We start from the raw sequence: 24,469 nt of genomic DNA, 5'->3' as shown, positions 1-24,469 counted from the left end.
CGATGTTTTTAAGTTGTTATATAAAACGTATAGTACTTTCGGGCTGCTGTATTGTACAGGGAATAAAGCTATGATTCAGTGGAGCTCTGTGGAACATTGTAGGATGACGTGTACATGTGGTTTATAGAATTGAAATCTCAGAGAAATGAAATATATATATATAAAATTTTCATGGTTATAAAGATGGCACGATGAGTTCCTGGTTTAAATCATTGCCGTTCATGGGAACTTTACTGTAGACCACAGAGTCAAGGCGGTGATCAGACTGTATCTAATATCAAACGACCTCATGTTCTTACTGGTGTTGGAACAGACTTATCTGTTTATAGAGTCAGTGCAGATGTTTGTAGAGTTCCAAAGCATTTTCTGTTCATTATTTTTGATACGAATACTTTGTTCATTAGACACATTGGACATGGACTAGTGCTCCCGGGAGAAAATAAAAAAAAATAACTTAAAATCCGTTCTAATCTCTGAAATTTGTCCAAGAAAAATTACACAATGGCATAGGCATCAAGGAGCACACGTACACACACGTACACACACGTACACACACAAGCTCACACTTCCATTCTCACACACACACCCCCCCACCCCCGTCAATGAATATAACTCATACAGTGGAATTTGTAAGAAATTTGTTTTTAAAATATTAGAAGCATCAGCATTGAATATCAAAACATTTTCAAAAGCAGGATATTAAAGCAACATATTCATATATTCAACATATTCAACCACAATGTACATTCTTAAACAATACCTTTGATTTTGATCTTTATGATTAATGAGAAGACAAAAAAATTCTATCGTCATTCGTTATATTGACAGATAATGTAATCAGTTGTTGGTGGCACATCTGTGAAACCTATGAACTCATTTGGTTAAAGTAACTTTTAACCCAGACGCAAACAGCCGTGATTCATTTGGCTCGGTCTCCTCGGTAAAAGCTCCAAAAAGCTTGTGCAACGTTTGAGTTACGCCCTTCAGTAGAGCACTGAATAAACTATGCTTGATGAGGAAGGTTTTAGATCTTTGTTATTGAGAAACCCCCAGAGTAGAGATATTCAGTCCAGTGTCTGTGACATTGTTAATCAAACACTCCCATCCCTCTATCCCTGAATTTATTCTAACCGTACAAAGTGTCCGTTTTGCTGTTGTTTTTTATCGGGAGTGTAATCTGGAGGTCAGGGTCTTCAATACATCACGAGCGGATGACGTTAAATAATTGCGTCAGACGCAGTGACATTAAATCATTATGTCACGACTCTGGAGTGGCAGTGTAAGCTATTTGTTGACAGGGTTGCTCTCATACATCAGCAATTATCTTGTGTTTCTTGTATTTAAAATCATAAATGACACCGCACATCTGGAAAGAACATTTTTGTGATGTCACTTTCATCAAAGCATTAATTTCAGCTTTGTGCTCAGTGTGCTCTGTAAACCGTCGCCCATCACCGTCAGCTCGGTTTGTTACACTGACATGTTTGCCTTGTATATTAATCGCATAAAGCCCTGAAAGTTAGACTGCTTTTTGTCTGCACGAGTCTGCGTAGCGGCGGCCGTGTCAGGTGTCCTATGCGCACTGCTCTTCTTGTGCGCCGGGAACAGCTGGGCTTGTGTCTGTGGTGCCGTAGGAATGGTGGCGGCTGACCTCTGCGGGAGACTTGGAGGCATCTTCGGGCTGCAAAACCTTGGGAAGGTATATCTGTAAGAGAGAAAGGTATAGTAAAGCGTAATATATGATTTTGGCAAAAACAAACAAACAAAGAAGCCTGTTGAAACGCTTGGGACGATTTATTTTAGTAAACGGGAAATTCCAGCTGTCATCGGATTGTTAGAAGAACAGCATGCTTTCATCACAATGCTTTCACTTCACAGCAACAAGAGAAACGTGTGTGTGAAGGAGAGAAAGAGAGAGAGAAAGAGAAACGTGTGTGTGTGAAAGAGAGAAAGAGAGAGAGAAAAAGAGCGAGAGAGAGAGAGCATTGTAGGTGGGAACTTACAGAGCTGTTTGAACTTTGTGAAGTTGCATCAGGGTCTTCATCTTCATCCTTAACCTATTCAGTATGTGAGCACACAAACACACACACACACACACACACACACACACACACACACACACACACACACACACACACACAGATCAAGAGCACTGGATACTGCAGATTGTTGCGTTTTTCTATTTGTGTTCAGTTTGGTATAAATACATGGTGGCCTGAGAAAACCCATTCACACTGTAGAATTAAAAGAAAAACAAAAATTCTAGATTTAGACCTGAACCAAAAATGTCCCTGAACTGAAATGTATTTCGGTTTTGCATGCATCTCAAAAAGAATTAAAAACGATCATTTATTTTCATAACAGCTTTATCCAGATCAGGGTCACGGAGGACCCAGAGCCGATCCTGGGAACACATGACTTCCATTATATGAGTAAATCACACTTAACTAGCAGCATTTAAGACATACAGCACTTATACAGACTGACTGTTTGGGTTTTTTTTTCTTCAGTACAAAGCTTGGCCCTTATCCAATGTGAACTTAGCTTGGAGTATAAGGATGAAAAGCAGTTCTATTTTCCCAGGCCACTACACATACTTGTGCATTGTAGCAACAGATCATAATCATCAACTATTCCTAAGAGAAAAGGATTGTTTAAGACAAATGTTTTTCCTGGTGTGAGAGAGTAAAAATATCCACACGGAAATAATCTTACGACATAATTATGAGGACTGAGGTACTTGAAGTGGCCAAAGCAGGTGTAACTGATGCCAATGAAAATGGTCACACACAGAACCACCAAGGTGAAGAGAGACGTGGCAGCCATGAAGCCTGGAAAACAAAACACACGTGGATGGATGGATGCTTTATTCATCCCGGTGGGAAATTTACAACATGAAACATGCTCTATAAAAAAAAAAAAATCAATGTTTGGTGGGTGTGTTTTTTTTTGCTTTCACCTGTCCTCAACACAGAGAAGAAGTAGAGCCAGAACAGACAGATGATTGGTGCAGCAAGGGCTTGATTGACAGCTCCCAGGTGCACCTGTCGGTCCAGGCGGGCAGGCAGGTAGGCGAAGTACAGGTTGTGTTTGTCCACCAGGTGCTTTAAGGTTATATACAGAAAACCTGCACATGCACACAGACACTGTTTGTAAAGCAGGACATATTTGTTGGTTATAGTCAACACTAGCTAGTACAAGACCAGGATAAACACAGATCAAGCCAAGAAGAAAGCTAGACTCAAGAGTGAAAAGAAAGAGTTCCAAAGTTTTAACATACTTTCATTTAATGTCCTACGATCTCGAATAAACGAACGAACAAATAAAAACTTCTAGACATGTTAACTCAGAACAAGGCAGCTTTGGTGTGAGACAGACCAACGAGCAAAAGTACTGGAACGCACAGATTTAACATAAATATCAATTGATATTTGTTGGTATGTTTCTTGCATAAATCTATATGTTGTGTGTCACGGACATGCTTCTGTTCATAATAATATATGTTTTGTTAGATCACACACTTTATCCACTGGTGAAAACAGATTGCATATTTTGGCCTTGAGATCTTGAGAAATGGGAGAATATCCATAAATCATGATGTGTCAAGATTGTAACATCAAACCGAAGAAGACCGGACTCTGTAATCACAGTGTGTGTGTGTGTGTGTGAGAGAGTTTAAGAAAACTTGCTTGAGTTTTTTCCTTTAATGGTATTTTTTTTTTGTTTGTTTGATTTAAAGACACACACACACACACACACACACACACACACACACACACACACACACACACACTCCTGGTTTGTAGGGGCTGTAAACAGGTAGGACTTTTGCTACGTGGCAAAACAAAAAAAAACTGAGCCAACTGCAACTTAAATTACAAGTGGCAGCCATGTAATGCTGACCCATCATGACTGTCTGGCCACAAATGATGGTCTGCAAACACAGTACCTACCTAAAGTCATACAGTCCTCCAAAAAAAGGCCAAGCACAAAGAGTTATTTATTCAGGTTCTCTGCAATGCAATACATGGGCAGGAGTCTGTGCAATGGTAACGACAAAAAGAAAAGCAAAGCCATCTCACACATGCTCATTCACGGTAGAAACGGTCAAGGAGACACTGTACTGTATCTGTGTCTTACAGCATGTATATAGGATAGAATAGTATACTAAAGTCTGTCATTTTATAATGAAACTGAATTGCTTTCTTACTGGATATTAGTTCAGTGTAGAATGTGCATGCACCTTTAGACATTTTTATCAATACTCGCTTATTAAATCTTGCTTCTTAATGCCATATAACTGCTTACGCCCCAGTGGCTGAATCTATACTGCCTGTGCTTGTACTGTATAAATAAGAAATCAGGAACTCTTGACCTAAAACCTGACAGTATATTGTTTTGGACCATAACATTAATTCTAATGGTGAATCATTCCACATCTATTTATAAGTGCACTCCTACCAGCTGCCCTTGATTATCCCTACAACCGGTTTGATTAGTGCAATTACAAGAGCAAGATCATTGTGATTACAGACTGATGTTTTCTACAGATTTTTAAAGGGTGCACTATTGTGATTAATAAGAATAGTCTCGGCTGTCATTATTCCTCACCTCGTAGTGCTTCACAGCTGCAACATAAATTTATACCTTTACATGCGAAGGCCCTTGTTAACGAGGTATAAGGAGTTCAGACAGCAGTGTATTAGTTTGTGAAAAACTTCTCTTACCAAACGGTGCTATAACAGGACAGGTGATGCTGTAAGCCATGATGACTGTGAAGACGCATAGAGTCCATCCGTACATCGCTCCATATTCAAACTGGTATGCCTGATTCTTCACAGAACAAACAGAGATGCTGTTTGTCACCAGAGCTACAGTATTTAATACAGTAACCACTTTATAGACTGACAAAGGTTACTTATTTTTTGACTTGCGATGTTAGAGTTTATAATTTAACTACCACTTCCACTTTCGGATTTTCCCATCAGGGGCCGTCACGGCGAATCATCTGTGTCCACCTAACTCCATCCTCTGCATCCTCTACTCTCACACCAATTACCTTCATGTGCCATTTAACACATCCATATAATCTCCTCTTTGTCCTCCCTCTTGACCTCTTACTTGGCAGCTCCATATCTAACATCCTTCTACCAATATAACCATCTCCCTCCTCTGTACATGTCCAAACCATCTCAATCTAGTCTCTCTGTCCTTGTCCCCAAAACAGCCAACCTGAGCCGTCTCTCTGATGTGCTCGTTCCTAATCCTGTCCATCCTCGTCACTCCTAAAGAGAACCTCAACATCCTCATCTCTGCTACCTCCATCTCTGCCTCGTGTCATTTCCTCACTGCTACAGTCTCTAACCCATACAGCAGAGCTGCTCTCACTACTGTCTTCTACACCTTTCCTTTGATTCTTGCTGACACTCTTCTGTCACACACACAACACTCCTGACACTTTTCTATACTCACACCTACCAGCCTGCACTCGTCTCTTTACCTCTTTTGCACACTGGATGGTTGACCATGAACAACTCTTGCACCTTTTTACCCTCAGCCCCCTGTACTCTCACTGTTCTACTTCCCTCCCTCTCATTTATACGCATGTATTCTGTCTTACAATTTAACTAGAAGGTCATTTTAATGCTTTATTTTAAAGCATGCATGTGTTTTATCCTGATGTTTGGAATACTGATAGGTCATGTCCTTATATTATAAAGCGAGAGGTCACACACGTACCTGTTTAACGTATTTCCTCTCCGCAGCAGAATGTGCAAGAGCCATGCGTATGGTGTAGAGCAACAAACTCGGCAATCTGAGCAACTCCATCCCGGAGCCTACCAATGCAGCAGCGATCACGTAATTCACAAAGAAAGCGCCCTGATCTGGTAAAAACACACACCTGTGGCAACAAAATATAGGATGGAAGAGATCAGATTAAATAATATTAAAGATGATGTTAGGTAAAGGGGACATGATGGAAATAGCAAGCATAACTTACTCAAATCTCAGCTTTCCCTCTGACTGAGAATCAAAGAGCTGCCGGAAAAACACATCTAAACTGTGAGGGGAAACAATAATGTAAGGAAGTAAAATTTCATGCCATTACTAATAAAAAGGTCATTGTATTAGGCAAGGAAAAGAAAGGGTTGGGAAGGGAACAGAATGCTCTCTGTAATGTAATGGAAGAGAGAATAGAATAGTTTGGGTAATGGAGTAGAATAGAGTGGACTGGATAATTCATGTACAATAGAATAAACTAGAATAGAATTATATGTACTCGTTAAAGAATAGAACGAAACAGCCTTTTTCATCGAAATGTAATAAAACAATAGAATCGAATGCACACTAATCTAATAGCATGGTGTAGAATCAAAATGTTCAAAAGTATAGAATGGAATAAAACGGAGTACGATGGACTGGTTGTTGGAATAGAATAGAATCGAATGGCATGAACACTAAAGTGACACCATAAAATCAGACTGAATACCCATCGTATGCATAGAATAGAATAGGATAATATGGACATTGTGATTTAACGGCATAGAAGAGAATTAAGTGGTAATTAAAGAACAGAATAGAATAGAATACATTATAACGTAGCGGCATAAAATAGGCTCGAAAGCTCAACAGAATTAAATCATGTAAATGTAAATAATGTAAAGTCATAGAATGTTATAGAATACTTATTGTAATTCAAGAGGGCCGTAATAGAATAGAATAGGATAGAATTATATGCTGTATGTAATAGGTAGAATATAAAAACTAACCTGGTGAGGCCCAGTGATGGCAGGATGAGCACCATGAAGAGCAAGAAGATGTAGAGCTTGTACATCATACTCATATTCTCACTCGACCTGCATGCAAAGACTTCAGGGTTCATTTCTGCACATCTAAGTGTGTGTGTATGTGTGTGTGTGTGTGTGTGTACCTGGTCCAGTGGGACTCCAGCACTGTAGAGTAGTATACTATAGTGGGCAGCAGTGCAGAGAAGGACCACAGGAGCAGAGTTGGGAAGAACTGACTGATAACAGCGCTCTGGTGGATCAGACACATAACAGCCTTTACTACAGCGTACATACAGTACAGTGTAAAACGCTGTAATGTTACAAGACGTGAGCTACAACGTAATTGCGCGGTCACACACATTTAGGTAGTGGATGGGTTTTGTGACATTGAACTTGTCAATGGTAGAGATGACTATGGAAGGAGTAGTGAGGAAGAAGAGCAGGAGGAAGAGTAAGATGTTCAGCACCAGATATCGAGTCCACCACCACCAGCTTGGCATGGACAGGTTCTCCCTGGGAGAGAAAATGACATCATGATATTAAAGAGAAACAAAAAAACAAAAAAAAAAACACCACCACACTGTATAAGAAAGACAGTAAATAATCCTACCAGTAGATGTTATTCGGATGGGTTGCATAGCTCACGCTCCATTGTTTTACGTTCAGCTGTTCGCTGCTGGATGAAGGCTGAGGCTCTCTCTGACAGCCACACGTCACTTCTCTCACTCTTCCCATTTCCTGAGACCCAGCTCCACATCGAAGAGCATTGAAATCTTTCAGAATGCTGAGAGAGAGCGGGAGAAAACAGCACACGTGCTGTAATCAGAAATTCCTTTCTGAGATCTCGCAGCTCGTAAATATTTCAATACACTTAGAACTGCAGACTGCTGTCAGAACAAATTGTTCAAAAATGTAAAACTTTCCATCTCGACGCGGCTAGAAAACACACCGTGCATTCTCTCTGATCTTTTCTCCTTTGTTCGCTTTCGTTCTACGGCAAGATTATACTTCTGTTAAGCGTATATGAACGTTGAGCATTTTTACAGCACCACTTATCACCAATCACCTATTTGTCAAACTGTTGGGTGGTGTAGCATGTTTAGGGCCATGGTTTTCAAAAAATAAAAAAAGATTTTGAGAATAAAATTGTGTATAAATATATTGAGAGGGGGAAAAAAAATCATAATATATAATATTAGGTAAAAAAAAAAAAGGGTAAAAAAGGTGAAACATTTTAATACAGACATGGAATCATTTTGCATATCTGATATCCTGAAAAATAAATCACAATAATTCAAGTTGTTATACATTATTTTAAGGTAAAAAAGGGCGTAATACTATAACAAAACGTTATCAGAGCAACATTGTGTTAAAAACTAGGTATTTCTGCGGTTTGAGGTTTTTACAAAGAAGAGAAATGTCAATCTTCTTCTGCACCTACACCAGGTTATTATTGGTATTAAAAGAAATGAGAAGAAATTGTTTATTTAGTAGAAAGAACCACAACTTGGAGGAGGCTAACAAAGACGACCATGGTATTGATGGTAACATCTGAAGAAGAAGAAGAAGAAGAAGAAGGAGCAATCTTGCATATCTTAACTTGTTAGGAAGCTGAGGTCAGAGCTCAGGTTCAGCCCTGATATAGTGACCCTAGAGCAGACAGAGCTGGGGCTTGAACTCCTGACCTTCTAATCAGTAAGCCAGAGCTTTAACCGTTGAGCCTCCAGAGTGATGTATACGTGCGGGGTAACAGCTGCACCTCTGGTGCACTCAGTACAGTAATTGAGCATATAGTGCATTATGGCATATGGACTCGCCATAAGGCTTTGGCTGATCGTTCAAATGCCATAATGCATTAGGGACTTGATGCAGAACGTGCCGGTGTTTCATTCCTTCAAGATCGATCGTTTGGATTCTCACTGGCTCCTGTGCAACTGTACACCCTCTTGAAAGGCATGTGGATGTATTAATAGCTGCCAGTTAAACCTCTAACAACCAAATGGACAATAACTGCATCAGACCCCCGACGTCCCTCATTCTAACACACAAACGTGTAGAATGACTTTAGGATGGATTCTCATTGAAGCAGGTTGTATAGAAATGTTGAAAACTTTTACAAATCCAGCCTTCATTAGTTCAGTTCATTAGTAGACACTGTTACATGAATACTTACTATGCTGCCATGGATTCGGTCTGGAGTGTGACAAAAGCCATTCCCAGTGGACGCTGCACATTATTCTCTTTATGCTTTCTCAAGTCTTCTTCAACCCGAGCAAAATCAGAACTGTAGTACTCTATAGCATCAACCTGGATATCACACACACACACACACACACACACACACACACACACACACACACACACACAGGTAAGGTATGGTTTGTACTGTAACATTATAAAATTAAATAAAAACACAAACATTATGATCATAACAGAGCACATGACTTTGATCATGTGATAATATACTGTTACCCCTTTACACCCTTGGCACGGGCAGCACATGCAAAGGTGCCCACAAGCCCGGGGGTTGATGACTTCCTGCTGCCCCTGGGAGTCCAGGATCTTGCGGTAGTACAGCAAGTTTTTCTCTGCTCGCCTCCTGTGTAAGATCATACGACAATAAAAACCACAGATGAACTCGACCCAAACTCACCTAAAAAAATGTTCTATCCCCAACAGGAACCTTGTAGTGGTTTAATCCGGATGATAGTCCTAGACTTTAACACAAAGTCCTAGACTTTAACACAAAGTCCTAGACTTTAACACAAAGTCCTAGACTTTAACACAAAGTCCTAGACTTTAACACAAAGTCCTAGACTTTAACACAAAGTCCTAGACTTTAACACAAAGTCCTAGACATCAGATTCATCATATCCTAATTTGATTTCTGTGTGAGCGCATGCATGGGTCATCAAAAAAAAAAAAAAGTGTGTGTTTGTGTAAAAAAACAGATAATTTTATCAAAATCTTTAAAGCAAATCAGTGATTACTGAATGAGTGCTGCGTTTAAAAAAAAATTTGTTTTCCTTACTTTTCAGTTGTCAGGCGAATCAGCTTAGCCACATCGTAGCATAGATGAACATCCTTCACCTCGCAGGATGGGTACGCCTCTCTGCATTTACAATAATAATAATAATAATAATAATAATAATAATAATAATGATAATGATGGAAGTAAAGCAATATCAGAGCAGGACTAACATTTCAAGCTTTGATAATTCTCATGGTATTTATTGCCATTATTTGATATGATGCTTCCTCGGGATGTGAGCTATTTACTAACAGATGCGAAAAGTTTTTGCCCTTACGTAAAATGAATCCTTAAACTGTCTGCGCTGGCGGCGGGAGGGACGGAGCAAATAAATAACGTTGTTCTAGCCTGGGTGAAAGAGAAAAATACAGAACTGAAATGTTAAATACATCCATGTTTTTGTGTGTGTGTGTGTGTGTGTGTATACACTCACTGTCTCTCTTCTGCGTCCTTTCATTAGAGAGGTGTGATGTCTCAGCAGTGCCACCGTGAGGATGAGGTACAGAACTGCAAACACTGTGTGCAGCCAAAGCAGTTTATCGCTGGAAAAAAAGAAGGGAAAAAAACAAAGAAAAAGAAAAAAAGAAAAAAAAAAAAACACTGAATAAACACACACAATTATTCTGTTCTATACGTTTCCCTAGATATCCTTCTGTAGTGCTCTAGTCGATGCAAATTCAAGATTGTGTTGCTTTCAAAAGTCTTTTTCCAGAAACATGTGGCTTGTGTACGACTATTTTCAACAAATCGAGACAAGCTTCAGAATTCTGTTAGAGGAGAATGTTTGAAGATTATGAACTTTTTTCAGTGATACATCACTTTTCGGAATTGGATTTAAAAGCTTGTGCCTCTTTTTAAGAGTCATAGTATTTGTTTGGATAAGTTAAAGCTTAAAGAGATTAACCTCTGACCAAACAGCGTTCATCTGACTGGTTAACAAGGACATTGTGTTTTATGCTCGATTGCGTATCATTCGCAGACGTCGTAAACTAGCACGTACTGTTCCTGGTGATGTGCTGTCTGTAGGTTCATGGCTTTAAGGATGCCGTCTCAACCTCAGCGTATGTCGCTCATGCTCTCGTGGCCTTCCTGCTTTAAATCTAGCTCTCGGGTCAGTGTATTTTTATGCTCTGTAAGCTGCTGCATGACATGCTAGGTATCTAGACTGGCGACTTCTAGCAGGATTACTGCCATCAAAGAACAAAGGCAGTTTGCATTTCCAGCTGTGCATTAGTGAGCTTCAACGCTGCCTTATTGCTGCATTGGAGTGAAGGTCATAACTTGTCGTTTCTGACCTCCGACTGGGAAAAATAACAGAAAACACCGTCTCAAATTAGAAAACTGGGAAAGCCTCGACTCTGAGTTCAGCGAGTTCGCCGTAGCTGAGCGAAAGTAAACAAAGCAGCACTTCTCCAAGTATCTAAATGACTCATACTAGATATTCAAGTATTTGCAATAGTTTGATCACTATACAGATGTATTAAATACACAGTGGTTGAAAACGATGTCATTTGGGGTTCCTGGCTTTCCACCATCTGAGGCTGAACTGATTCATTTGTTTCACTCTTAGGTACAAACTGTTGGGTGGGGAGTTAAACAAGATGCAGCAGGTTATTGTGAGTAACTTATAAAGGGTTTACAGTGGGCCTTCACATCTCTTTTTGATAGTCAATAATCATATTTAATGCTGTTTGTATAAGAATGCATGGAGGGATGAGATGGGTCCATATAACAAGGATATAACATCCGTATTCAGATCTTACGTGATGGAGTAGGGAGAACATTCTTCCTACGATTCATTCATTCATTCATTCATCTTTAGTAAGCGCTTTATCGAGGTCAGGAGCTTATCTCGGGAACACCGTGTGTGTGTGAGTTGGGAATACAGCCTGTATCAAAGACCAGGCCATTTTTATGAAAGGTGAATTTGATTAGCAGGTTACCCTTCACACCTGGGGGACCTTAGCATAGTCAAGCCATCGACCTAGATGTATTTGGGCAGTGAGATGAAACCAGAAGACCCTAATGAAAAGCCACAGGAACACATGTAGAAAACACCTCCACGTTTGAATGCTTTTCGACTTTAAGAAACATAAGTATGTAATCTCTCTTTCTCAAACACACACATAATCTACACACAAGCCTACTTACTCATTCTCGAGATTTGCGATGGTTGTTCTGCCAAAATTGTATGGATCTTTCCCTGTAACAGAACAGAACAGATTTCAGTCATGTTGAAATTGCTGTCAGTTCCCAGTCTGACACACACACACACACACACACACATTTGCAGATGCTTCGTCTGATTTCTAGCCATTTCCTTCTCATTAGATCCCTAACTAGTTACTAATTACATTGAGTGTTTTTTTCATTATTAACACATCTGTACATTCTGAACGTCATCTCTGACATTTCTATATAAGGCATAAATACACGGCTTCTTACACGCTCAAAGGGAAAAAGGAAATAAATTTGCAACGTCGAGATCTCTGTAGATTACCTTACCACTAACATCCTTGCATGAGTACCTACTAAAAACTGTGTGTGTGTGTGTGTGTGTGTGTGTAAATAAACTGGACTATTACACACCAAGCAGGTTTCCAGAGAGATTGACTGGGAGGATGACAGAAATGGACAGGACACAGACAATGAGCAGGAGAATAATAAGATGACGCTGGAATGACAGGTAGTGAACAGCATCTATCCCGCACCTCTCTTTCACCACTGCTTCACTGCACACACAGACACACACACACATATAAATCTCCCTCCACGATCGGCTGACTTGTGTTTCACATTGCAGTTTGTGTGTTCAGACCAAAACAACTCACTCCATTGTGATGATGAAGGTCAGCCAAGAACATAATCCCTATGAGAAAGTAACATGACATCACACAGAATCTACATGATGATGATGATGATGATGATTGTAGTGCGTTTACACACTGAGACAGACAGACAGACAGACAGACGGATGGATGGATGACACAGACTCACCCTCTCGTGCTCACTCTCCTCAATGGACATGAATGATGTCATCCTACCAAAACGGCGTTTAGAAATCTCATTAAACCTGCAATTGCCAGAAGTCATTACTTTGATTTATTTGAAGCAGAATAAAAGCCAATTATACGCCCCATTAAACCTTGTTTAGTCTCCACGTGGCTATTCTACATTCTATATGCAATTAATATATACAATTTACACACACACCTACACCTTGGTCTATTTTATATGTAGTATATGTATAATGCATATAGTATATACACCATATATACTCTATAAACTAGTCAATTGTAGTAGATTTATACAGCGGATGTGGATCAATCTTAACCGTTTGTTGCATTGAGAGCACAATGTGTCCCACAACGTTCCTGTGTCACCCAATGTACAGTGATGGCAACACAGCTCCAGTGCAGCTGAACTCTCACTACCTCACTCTTCACATGCTTTGTTTCAGACCAAACTGCAAAAAAACGGTAGACTTTTAGACCATTATGGAGGAATTTTGTCTGCACTTCTTCGTCTCATCTTCTTCATCTCAACAAGGCTCATGACTGTGCCATAATTTTGGCTTCTTTTCAGCTGTTAAGACCTGGACTTGCCTTTGGATCGTCATCTTGTTGCAGAACACAATTGCATTTGAGCTTCAGATCACAGACTGATGATTGAAAACCGTTCTTTTGGATCTGGACTGGATCTTCTGGTAGAGAAATGGAAATTCATTTTCATTCATTCATCTTCTACCGCTTATCCGAACTACTCGGGTGACGGGGAGCTTGTGCCTATCTCAGGCGTCATCAGGATACACCCTGTACGGAGTGCCAACCCATCACAGTCACACACACACACACTCTCATTCACTCACACAATCACACACTACGGACAATTTTCCAGAGATGCCAATCAACCTACCATGCATGTCTTTGGACCGGGGGGAGGAAACCGGAGTACCCGGAGGAAACCCCCGAGGCACGGGGAGAACATGCAAACTCCACACACACAAGGCGGAGGCGGGAATCGAACCCCCAACTCTGGAGGTGTGAGGCGAACATGCTAACCACTAAGCCACCGTGCCCCCCTTGGAAATTCATTTCCCAGTCATATTTATATTCCGTTGCTATGATGTTATTATTCCTTATTGAGGAATGCTGCGTTTTATACCAGATGTAATGAGAGAACCTTATCCTAAAAGGGTTCGGGGTCATCAGGTGTTTTTTGTGTCCAATGTGAGATGCTCCTCTTGCTTAGAAATTCTCTTGATCCTGCTTAGTAGTTTTGTACTTACAATTCTCCAACCAATACAATTTCTGCCCAGTTGCCCCGTAGTTCCGTATATGATTATCTGGGTTCTTCTTTGTCTTCCTGGGAATCATTTAAGTGCTCTTAATTTGTAGGAATTTAAAAGGTTGGCCACTTCTGAGATGATTTACCCCCGTTTCAGGTTTTTTCCAGTTGGAGATAATGACTCTCACTGTGGATTACTGGATACCGAGAGCATTAGAAGTGGTTTTGCAACCCTGTCCAGACTGATATATAACTCAAAATCAGATTTCCTCTTCTTCAACACTTCTGATTGCTGGAAAGATTCTATTTAAGTGGTGTTTAGATTCAACAGGATCGAAAATAATCTATCCAGTTACCAGTGATAACTGGGCCTGAAAATCTGTTCAAATTTGGTGACAACTTTTATTGTTCAATAAAGAAAATGATCATAAACATTTTATAAAAATGTTACATTAACTCATGTTGTGTTCTAATTTTAATCTTATGTTAAATATTGTTTGAAGACTTGAAACAATTACCTGTGACAAATATGCAACAATAGCAGTAATCAGGGAGGGGGCCAATACTTTTTTCCCCTATATAAGGAAATGAGATTTACTTTGATTTATTTTAATACACACCCTTCAGCTTCTGCTACTAGCGCAAGTCTCCCGTAATCCCAGAGTTTCTTCCGTATACAAGTAAAGGTCGCCAGCAGCACCTGTGAAAATGCACAATTTAGAGGCATGTATTAGCTAAGGACAATCACGATGACCTTGTGACTATTAAACACACAACCCTTAAATACACAACAGTTGTGTACAATTGATATAAACTCTTATGGCAGGCTGATAAATTCGTTGCTGTATGTTTAAACGAGCTGAGTTCTGAGACTTGTGTGCGTGTGTATGTCTCTCTGTGTGTGTGTGTCTGTGTGTCTCTCTGTGTGTGCGTGTGTCTCTGTGTGTATGTCTCTCTCTCTCTCTCTCTCTCTCTCTGTGCGTGTGTGTCTCTCTCTGTGTGCATGTGTGTGTCTCTCTCTCTCTCTCTCTCTGTGTGTGTGTCTCTCTCTGTGTGCGTGTGTCTCTGTGTGTGTGTGTCTCTGTGTGTGTGTGTCTCTCTCTTTGTGTGTGTCTCTCTCTGTGTGCGTGTGTCTCTGTGTGTGTGTCTCTGTGTGTGTGTCTCTCTCTCTCTCTCTCTCTGTGCGTGTGTGTGTCTGTGTGCGTGTGTGTGTCTCTCTCTCTCTCTCTGTGTGTGTCTCTGTCTGCGTGTGTCTCTGTGTGTGTGTGTGTGTGTCTCTGTGTGTGTGTGTCTCTCTCTCTCTCTCTCTGTGCGTGTGTGTGTCTCTCTGTGTGCGTGTGTGTGTCTCTCTCTCTCTCTGTGTGTGTCTCTCTCTCTGTGCATGTGTGTGTCTCTCTCTCTCTCTCTCTCTGTGTGTCTCTCTGTGTGTGTGTCTCTCTGTGTGTGTGTGTCTCTCTCTCTCTCTCTCTGTGCGTGTGTGTGTCTCTCTCACTGTGAGTGTGTCTCTCTCCCTCTGTGAGTGTGTCTCTCTCTCTGTGTGCGTGTGTGTGTCTCTCTCTCTCTGTGTGTGTGTGTCTCTGTGTGTGTGTGTCTCTCTCTCTCTCTGTGCGTGTGTGTGTCTCTCTCTCTCTCTGTGAGTGTGTCTCTCTCTCTCTCTCTCTCTCTCTGTGTGTCTCTCTGTGTGTGTGTCTCTCTGTGAGTGTGTCTCTCTCTCTCTGTGAGTGTGTCTCTCTCTCTGTGTGCGTGTGTGTGTCTCTCTCTCTCTGTGTGTGTGTGTCTCTGTGTGTGTGTGTCTCTCTCTCTCTCTGTGCGTGTGTGTGTCTCTCTCTCTCTCTGTGAGTGTGTCTCTCTCTCTCTCTCTCTCTCTCTGTGTGTGTGTGTCTCTCTGTGTGTGTCTCTCTCTCTGAGTTCTGAGACCAGGCTGGTGATTTACGCCATCAGGTTTGGGTTAAATAAATTGTGGTATCTGAATTTTCCCTGAACCACCGACCTCAAACCGAAGCCTGAACCTTGTGTCACAGTGAGGAATCACAAGGCTTTCATTGTATAAATCTTCCCTTTCATCAGACATGCGGATGGTCAAACGGTTTGGTCGCATCGAACCACAACGCCTGAGTCGAGCTGCACTTCCCGTAACACACAGTGACATGAGGGAGGGATTTTATAGACCGTCCTCAGAGATGGATTCCTTTTTCAGTTTTGTCTTGTGTTTTGAAGGCTAGAAATCTGTGATAGTGTGGGAAGACCGTCTGTCTCATGTGTGTCCGATATGACGTCTAAAATGTTTCCATCACAGCTCTGGTTGTGTTTAATCGTATTCCACAGTCTACATCTTTGCAGTGGAAGTTCTGTTATTTCCATTGGTGATGGATGGATAATAGTGTTATTCTAGTATAAAGGTTTTTTTATTTGTTTTCTATTAAAAACACCAACTTTTTGAATGAACATTTGGAATTTCCATCTGTCAATCATCAGAAATGAATGCAAAATCAAGCAAACTCTGCAATATTCGTCCTTTCCTTTTTCCTGCCCCCTTTCAATAGATGTAAGGAACTCACTATGAAGACGATGAAGTCGAGCAGCAGAACGACCGGCACTCCTCCGAAGCTCACGCCCATCAGCACCGTGCTCTGGGTGGCGCTGAAGCAGCTGTTGTCCGGGCGCACCGTGACATTTTCCCGCAGCATGGTGAAACTAGCCATATAGACTCCTGCCTACAGAGAGGCCTAAAGAGAAGGACGAAGCTGTAAGAGTGCTAGATCTGGTTCACTGTTATATACTGGGAATGATAAAGAGTGGGGTGGGGGTGGGGGGTGTTATAATGATCTAAAAACTACACAGTTCTACATCACTATTACCACAGCACATAATATTCAACACCAGACAGCAGAAATAAGGCAAGGACTTAACTGTTTGGTTCAGAAGAATAACCAGAATATTTACAGTGAGGGGAAAATAACAATTACTACAATTTTGGTTTTAATATTTAAATAACACGATGTATGCTAATAGTTAAAAAAAAGTTAAATTGTTAGAGAAAAGAGATGTCTGTCTCTCTCAGTGTCTGTCTCTGTCTGTCTCTCTCTCTCTGTCAGTCTCTCTCTCTCTGTCAGTCTCTCTCTCTCTGTCAGTCTCTCTCTCTGTCAGTCTCTCTCTCTCTGTGTCAGTCTCTCTCTCTCTCTGTGTCAGTCTCTCTCTCTCTCTCTGTCAGTCTCTCTCTCTCTCTCTGTCAGTCTCTCTCTCTCTGTGTCAGTCTCTCTCTCTCTGTGTCAGTCTCTCTCTCTCTGTGTCAGTCTCTCTCTCTCTGTGTCAGTCTCTCTCTCTCTGTGTCAGTCTCTCTCTCTCTGTGTCAGTCTCTCTCTCTCTGTGTCAGTCTCTCTCTCTCTGTGTCAGTCTCTCTCTCTGTGTCAGTCTCTCTCTCTCTCTGTCAGTCTCTCTCTCTCTCTGTCAGTCTCTCTCTCTCTCTCTGTCAGTCTCTCTCTCTCTCTGTCAGTCTCTCTCTCTCTGTCAGTCTCTCTCTCTCTCTGTCAGTCTCTCTCTCTCTCTCTCTCTCTGTCAGTCTCTCTCTCTCTCTCTGTCAGTCTCTCTCTCTCTCTGTCAGTCTCTCTCTCTCTCTGTCAGTCTCTCTCTCTCTCTGTCAGTCTCTCTCTCTCTCTGTCAGTCTCTCTCTCTCTCTGTCAGTCTCTCTCTCTCTCTCTGTCAGTCTCTCTCTCTCTGTCAGTCTCTCTCTCTGTGTCAGTCTCTCTCTCTGTGTCAGTCTCTCTCTCTGTGTCAGTCTCTCTCTCTGTGTCAGTCTCTCTCTCTCTGTGTCAGTCTCTCTCTCTGTGTCAGTCTCTCTCTCTGTGTCAGTCTCTCTCTCTGTGTCAGTCTCTCTCTCTCTCTCTGTCAGTCTCTCTCTCTCTCTCTGTCAGACTCTCTCTCTCTCTCTGTCAGTCTCTCTCTCTGTCAGTCTCTCTCTCTCTCTGTCAGTCTCTCTCTCTCTCTGTCAGTCTCTCTCTCTCTCTGTCAGTCTCTCTCTCTCTCTCTCTCTGTCAGTCTCTCTCTCTCTCTCTGTCAGTCTCTCTCTCTCTCTCTCTCTCTGTCAGTCTCTCTCTCTCTCTCTCTGTCAGTCTCTCTCTCTCTCTGTCAGTCTCTCTCCCTCTCTCTGTCTGTCTATGTTGGTCTCTCTCTCCCTCTCTCTCACACTCTAATGATAAAGCAGGTAAAAGAGAAGCCAGAGACACTTAAGGTGAGAGAAAGTGAGGCTTATCTAGTTTCTTAAAACTTACTTACAATTTTTAATTAATTTGAAACTAATTAATCAGAGGGACCATCATTGGTGTTTTGCCAAAAAAAGAACAAAAATGCCATAAATACCTAATTACTCCTTCCTCTAAAAGTCTCAAAGCAGTTGCTGTTAACAGAACAACAACCATCAAGGAGTTTTTTTATGCTTACATACATTTAATTCATATCTATAAGCACGAAGTTAGCAGATATTGGGTATAAATTTCGCTCGTCGTATTTACGTAATATTTCATTAAGTACTTTAGAGAATCTCTAAAATGTAAAAATAAGTCAAGTGTGTGGGATGTTTTTAGATGTTAATACCAACTATATGCTTTATTTGTCATTATTTAAAGGCTTAAAGAGTTGCACAAGCAGCACTTGAGAGGTTTGGAGTGTCTCAGACATCTGATTATTGTCCTTGCGCAGTATAAAACTCCCACAATGTGCTGTATTCAATCCAGCGCCACCTTCTGACCACCATATTTCACAGTCTTTTTTTTGCCCGATGATGAATGACGCCCATTCGCTCTCTGATCTCGACCAGGTAACATGCTTACCGTCCTTTCTGACACCTGGTTCCTTTCAGAGCATGACGATTATTCAGGACGTCTTCCAACGTGTCTGTGAGCTTCAGTGCCTTCATTCAAGCAGCAACGACACACAAAGAAGCTTTTATACATTTCATGCTTCCACGTTGCGCAAGTAGAGAAGCAGCATAGAGAAGCTGTTTTTATATGACTAGGACTACTCAGGAAAGTGAACTCCAGTCTATTAGGTAGTGACAAGATGTTTATTTTTATCTTTTTTACTTTAGTATATGGTTTATATACGAGTTTATTAATAGATATAAAAGACGGGCATGAACATAATGAGGGCATGAATATAATTTATGCACCACCTCCTTAACTCATTGCTTAATTAACTATTCACATGTCTTTTGAACACAAAGTGTGAAAATGATTCTGGTAGTAAAAATGGTTCATTTTGATACAGGAACAAGATTTCTGCATTGACCTTATAGCAATTATAGCATTAAAGCAGTCAATGGTTTATTTAGGTTTTCGTATACATCACTATAGATGTAGTTAAATGACTGAATACACAGCCATAGCAGCTTTATTCAATTTCAATTTTAATTCTTTTCAGGAATGTTATGTTTAAATGTCCTCGATTAAGATGGTTTGGACATGTTCAGAGGAGGGAGAGTGAGTATATTGGTAGGAGAATGTTGGACATGGAGCTGCCAGGCAGGAGGCAAAGAGGAAGGACAAAGAGGAGGTATATGGATGTAATTAATGAGGATTTGAAGCTAGTGGGTGCAAGTGTTGAGGATGCAGAAGATAGGGTTAGGTGGAGAGAGAAGATTCGCTGTGGCGACCCCTGAAGGGAAAAGCCGAAAGAAGAAGAAGAAGAAATGTCCTCGCCACTGTCAGAGTTACTACACTCAATTTTGTCATACTGTAAAATGACAATGAAATACACTATATGGCCTATAAGTAAGTGCACCCCTGACCATCACACCCATATGTGGTTCTTCCCCAAGTTGTTAAAACAAATATTAGAAGCACACATTTTAATCTAGAAAGTCTCTGTGTGCTGTAACATTACAGTTTCCCTTCACTGGAACTAAGAGACCGAAACCTGTTCCAGCATGACAATGTCTCTGTGCACAAAGCCCCAGCTAACCATCAGTGTCTGATCTCACTAATACTCCTGTAGCTGAATGATCACTAATCCCCAAAGACACACTCCAACATCAGTGTCTGATCTCACTAATGCTCCTGTAGCTGAATGATCACTAATCCCCACAGACACACTCCAACATCAGTGTCTGATCTCACTAATGCTCCTGTAGCCGAATGATCACTAATCCCCACAGACGCACTCCAACATCAGTGTCTGATCTCACTAATGCTCCTGTAGCTGAATGATCACTAATCCCCACAGACACACTGCAACATCAGTGTCTGATCTCACTAATGCTCCTGTAGCTGAATGATCACTAATCCCCACAGACACACTCCAACATCAGTGTCTGATCTCACTACTGCTCCTGTAGCTGAATGATCACTAATCCCCACAGACACACTCCAACATCAGTGTCTGATCTCACTAATGCTCTTGTAGCTGAATGATCACTAATCCCAACAGACACACTCCAACATCAGTGTCTGATCTCACTAATGCTCCTGTAGCTGAATGATCACTAATCCCCACAGACACACTCCAACATCAGTGTCTGATCTCACTAATGCTCCTGTAGCCGAATGATCACTAATCCCCACAGACGCACTCCAACATCAGTGTCTGATCTCACTAATGCTCCTGTAGCTGAATGATCACTAATCCCCACAGACACACTGCAACATCAGTGTCTGATCTCACTAATGCTCCTGTAGCTGAATGATCACTAATCCCCACAGACACACTCCAACATCAGTGTCTGATCTCACTAATGCTCCTGTAGCTGAATGATCACTAATCCCCACAGACACACTCCAACATCAGTGTCTGATCTCACTAATGCTCTTGTAGCTGAATGATCACTAATCCCAACAGACACACTCCAACATCAGTGTCTGATCTCACTAATGCTCTTGTAGCTGAATGATCACTAATCTCAACAGACACACTCCAACATCAGTGTCTGATCTCACTAATGCTCCTGTAGCTGAATGATCACTAATCCCCACAGACACACTCCAACATCAGTGTCTGATCTCACTAATGCTCTTGTAGCTGAGGCCATCCTTAAAAATATTCTTGTTTGCCGTAACCCGGCGACCCTGTCAATTTCTGAATGAAATATATAATTTTTTTGCTTTAAGTCCGACCGACTTGCCGGTTGTAAATTTGCGTTAAGACCGACCAATTTTTTTTTTTTACTCTTCAAACAACTAATACAAAAGCGATAAAATAATATTAATCATATTTTAGTAAGTATTGTAAATATATAAATTGCCCAGGCCTACATACAAACGAAGGCTACGTTCTTTCTTTTAAATAAAAACCTGTGACGTCATCTATGTTTACACTATTGGTTTAACGGATGTCACACTATGGCCTGTGTGTTTGCTTCGTCTCATAGTCTCATTCACTGTCAGCGTCAACGGTTCGCGTAGCTGAATGATCACTAATCCCACAGCTACACTCCAACATCTAGTGGAAAGCCTCATTAGACTGGAGCTAAGTACAGTAAAGAGTGAATAAATCTGGTATGAGATGTTCAACAAAGACATGATTGTGAAGGACAAATGAACACTCTTAACTAACAGGCAAAGTAACTTGGCAAATTTTGCTAGTCAGTTCATTCTAAACAAACTTCACCAACAGAACAAGCAGAGCAATTTGATCTTGATCTGTAACTGCATCATTTTATGCACTGATAATCCTAATGTTCTTAATAAAGTGAATGAGGAATATATACAGATATATATGTAATACGATTTCATTTCTAAGCACACTATCCTAATGGAGTCCTGAATGTTTGGAGATGTTGTGACATCGTTATGAAATGTAACGTCTCAGGGATAATTAGGATGACATACAGTATGCAACCGCCCTTTCATTAGTACACAAGGTACAGAAACTCTGAGATGATGCAAATGTCGGAAGATTGTGAAAGCATGTAATATTAGATGTAGGCATGTGATAGCCTAGTGGTTAAGGTGTTGGGCTACCAATCAGAACGTTGTGAGTTTGAAGCCCAGGTCCAAGCTGACACTGTTGGGCCCCTTAGCAAGGCCCTTAACCCTCAATTGTATAAAATAAAATGAGATACATGTAAGTCACTCTGGATAAAGGTGTCTGCTGTAAAGAAGAGTGAACTCAACCTCTATACACAGTAGAAAAAGTGAAAACATACAGTGTGTCATATGACATATGGCAACATGAGACCAACCTCATGTCATTTCCTCAGATATGAGACTCAGAACTTCTGTTTACACCTAAATATAAGTTTTAAACCTAAAGTCATAAGAGGTGCAGCAACAGAGCATTAAAGTTCCCAGTTGTACATCACGGCTGTATGTTAAGCCCAACACAATTGTATAAACAGGATGGATAAAAGAGTACAACGTGAAAAAATCATTTAAATAGCTGTCATTTTACTAGTTTTATGTAGATGTTCTTTTATAAACACACACACACACACACACACGATACAAATAAAGCTAAACAAACCTCCGTTTGCTCAGTTTCTCAAAGCCGTTGGTTTCTTCTTTAAACTGGGAACAACACGAACATCCGCTTCACCGCAGACATTTTACGGCATTGTGGAAGACGTTTCACTTAAAAAAAATCTGTTCCATTTCCCACCCGTATTCCGTCAGAGCCCGCCTCCTGATTTACGATATGCTGCACACATGCACCCTGATTGGCTGAGGAGTGCTGTACTGACCAATCATCACCTAGAAGGCAGGTTCTTGCGAATACGGGTAAGTTAAATAACGCTGCTTAGTCAGAAAGATTACTACTTTTTTCCCAGTCCGAGAGCTCTGAAATGTTAGTCATGAGCCCTTTAATCACACGCCCATCCGGTTTAAAAGAGCCTTTCATTGGTGAGGAAACTAAAAAACTAAACAAAAACAAAACGAAATAAAAATAAATAAGACAAATTCACCCCAGGAAAAGAAGTGCGCCTTATAGCGAAACAAACACAATAAAATAACGTGTAAACAAATTTATGCCGAAAGAGCACTTTACTTTTGAAAATAAGTTAGTAAAATTTATAATGGAAAGTATTTTTATTTGTGTGTGTGTTTTTTTTTTGTTTGTTTATTTTTCACCCCAAGCGTATGGTAATTACCGTAAAACCCTGTGTATACGCACACTTGTTTTATAATGTTTACTTCAACCTTTAATAGAACATTGGGACAGTTTTTTTTTTTAACGTTTTTTGTTTGTTTTAAGGTGTACATTAAAACATTTATTTTTTCAGAATAAGAATCAGAAAGATCTTTACTGCCAAGTATGTTTTCACATACATTCTAGTACAGAAGCTCCACAGTGTAAACAGAATGGCGTTGACAAGACATGAACACTAAAGACAGTTGTATGTACAGTGGAAAAAATGTGCAAACTGAAATATAAATGTGCAAACTGAAATATAAATTTTTGTGTTTTATAATCCTAGAAACATACAGCTAGTCTAACTCAGATGTGTCCAATCTTATTTATCAGAGTTTGGGTGTAGGTTTACATGCCAGTCTCTCAGAAGCCACACCTGATTCCACCTGTTTAATCAGTGATCTTGGTTTTCAATAGAAAATGGGTGTAAAATTAGGCCACAACAATAGATGACAACAGGTGTGAGTTCTACCTGTTGTGAGTGAAAACATCTCCACTCACACTGGATCTATTAGATTGGACAACTAGTTAGATTGGTCTAAATTTACTAAGAGTTAAGCAGCGGTCTGGAATCTTATCCAGAAAGGGCCGGTGTGGGTGCAGGTTTTCATTCCAACCAAGCATAAGACACACCTGATTCCACCTGTTTAATCAGTTGTTCTTGGTTTTTAGTAGACTCTGGCGTGGCTTCTGCTTGGTTGGAATGAAAACCTGCACCAACACCGGCCCTTTCCGGATGAGATTGAACACCGCTGAGTTAAAGAAACATCATTAACAACTGTTCCATTGTAATCAAAGAAAAATAAACCTGAACACACAAAGTCTTAAAACGAATTCAGATCGTTTATCAATTCTGTGGTCACGTGACATGGACACAATGGACTCGACTTTGCCAAACTTTGACTTCACTCGAACTCGACCCCTTTGACCTGAAATGACTTATCGTCATGACTTTATCAAAACCATAGATTCAAAATGTAACATTTCAAAGTGTGCAGTGAAATTGCATCGATTCCAAGGTCAGCATCAGACAACTTGCACTGAGATTGACAATGACAAAGAGCTCACATACAGACATGCACATTCGAGGAGAGTCTTGTCCTACAAAGGTTAGGTTGTTTTGCAAGAATCTGTGGTTAAAGAATATCAGATGCCAAATCTTTTGGATTTGCGATTTCACTCTGTTTGCCCCAGCAACTGCTTTCTTGTGTTTTGGAAATGTTCCTGCTCTTTTGACTTCGTTTTG

The 24,469-nt window shown here is 40.7% G+C and overlaps 1 protein-coding gene across 3 annotated transcripts; it reads right to left on the bottom strand.

The window, feature by feature from the left end:
* Nucleotides 1-678: 678 nt before the first annotated feature.
* tmem63a (transmembrane protein 63A) lies at nucleotides 679-22,707 on the bottom strand. Of its 3 annotated transcripts, XM_060889835.1 has the most exons (24): nucleotides 22,558-22,665; nucleotides 18,933-19,012; nucleotides 16,665-16,832; nucleotides 14,727-14,806; nucleotides 12,817-12,892; nucleotides 12,651-12,688; nucleotides 12,409-12,551; nucleotides 11,971-12,022; nucleotides 10,253-10,361; nucleotides 10,097-10,167; nucleotides 9,820-9,900; nucleotides 9,261-9,387; nucleotides 8,962-9,095; nucleotides 7,399-7,572; nucleotides 7,148-7,301; nucleotides 6,932-7,038; nucleotides 6,771-6,857; nucleotides 6,002-6,061; nucleotides 5,740-5,902; nucleotides 4,728-4,833; nucleotides 2,960-3,127; nucleotides 2,716-2,831; nucleotides 2,004-2,057; nucleotides 679-1,705 (listed from the first exon to the last, which is right to left on the bottom strand). In XM_060889835.1, the coding sequence occupies exons 3-24, from the start codon at nucleotides 16,806-16,808 to the stop codon at nucleotides 1,574-1,576; spliced, it is 2,376 nt and encodes a 791-aa protein (XP_060745818.1). In that variant the 5' UTR covers nucleotides 16,809-16,832; nucleotides 18,933-19,012; nucleotides 22,558-22,665; the 3' UTR covers nucleotides 679-1,573. The 3 variants fall into 3 exon arrangements, with proteins under 3 accessions (XP_060745818.1, XP_060745817.1, XP_060745819.1); XM_060889834.1 differs by lacking the exon at nucleotides 18,933-19,012 and having other exon boundaries at nucleotides 22,558-22,707; XM_060889836.1 differs by lacking the exon at nucleotides 18,933-19,012 and having other exon boundaries at nucleotides 12,817-12,859; nucleotides 22,558-22,707.
* Between the last annotated feature and the right edge of the window lie 1,762 nt (nucleotides 22,708-24,469).

Source organism: Tachysurus vachellii, chromosome 16 (assembly GCF_030014155.1).
Source record: "Tachysurus vachellii isolate PV-2020 chromosome 16, HZAU_Pvac_v1, whole genome shotgun sequence".
NCBI classification, from domain to species: domain Eukaryota; kingdom Metazoa; phylum Chordata; class Actinopteri; order Siluriformes; family Bagridae; genus Tachysurus; species Tachysurus vachellii.
The sequence above is the reverse complement of the archived record's forward strand: the minus strand, read 5'-3'. Positions and strand labels throughout refer to the sequence as shown.

Excerpts from the sequence above, each read along its gene's own strand:
- tmem63a (XM_060889834.1), bottom strand. The coding sequence starts at position 16,808 with ATGGCTAGTTTCACCATGCTGCGGGAAAATGTCACGGTGCGCCCGGAC. Across the intron at positions 14,807-16,664 it reads TCGACTTCATCGTCTTCATA|GTGCTGCTGGCGACCTTTAC; the intron begins GTGAGTTCCTTA and ends GCATTTTCACAG. Across the intron at positions 7,573-8,961 it reads ACCGAATCCATGGCAGCATA|CATTCTGAAAGATTTCAATG; the intron begins GTAAGTATTCAT and ends GCTCTCTCTCAG.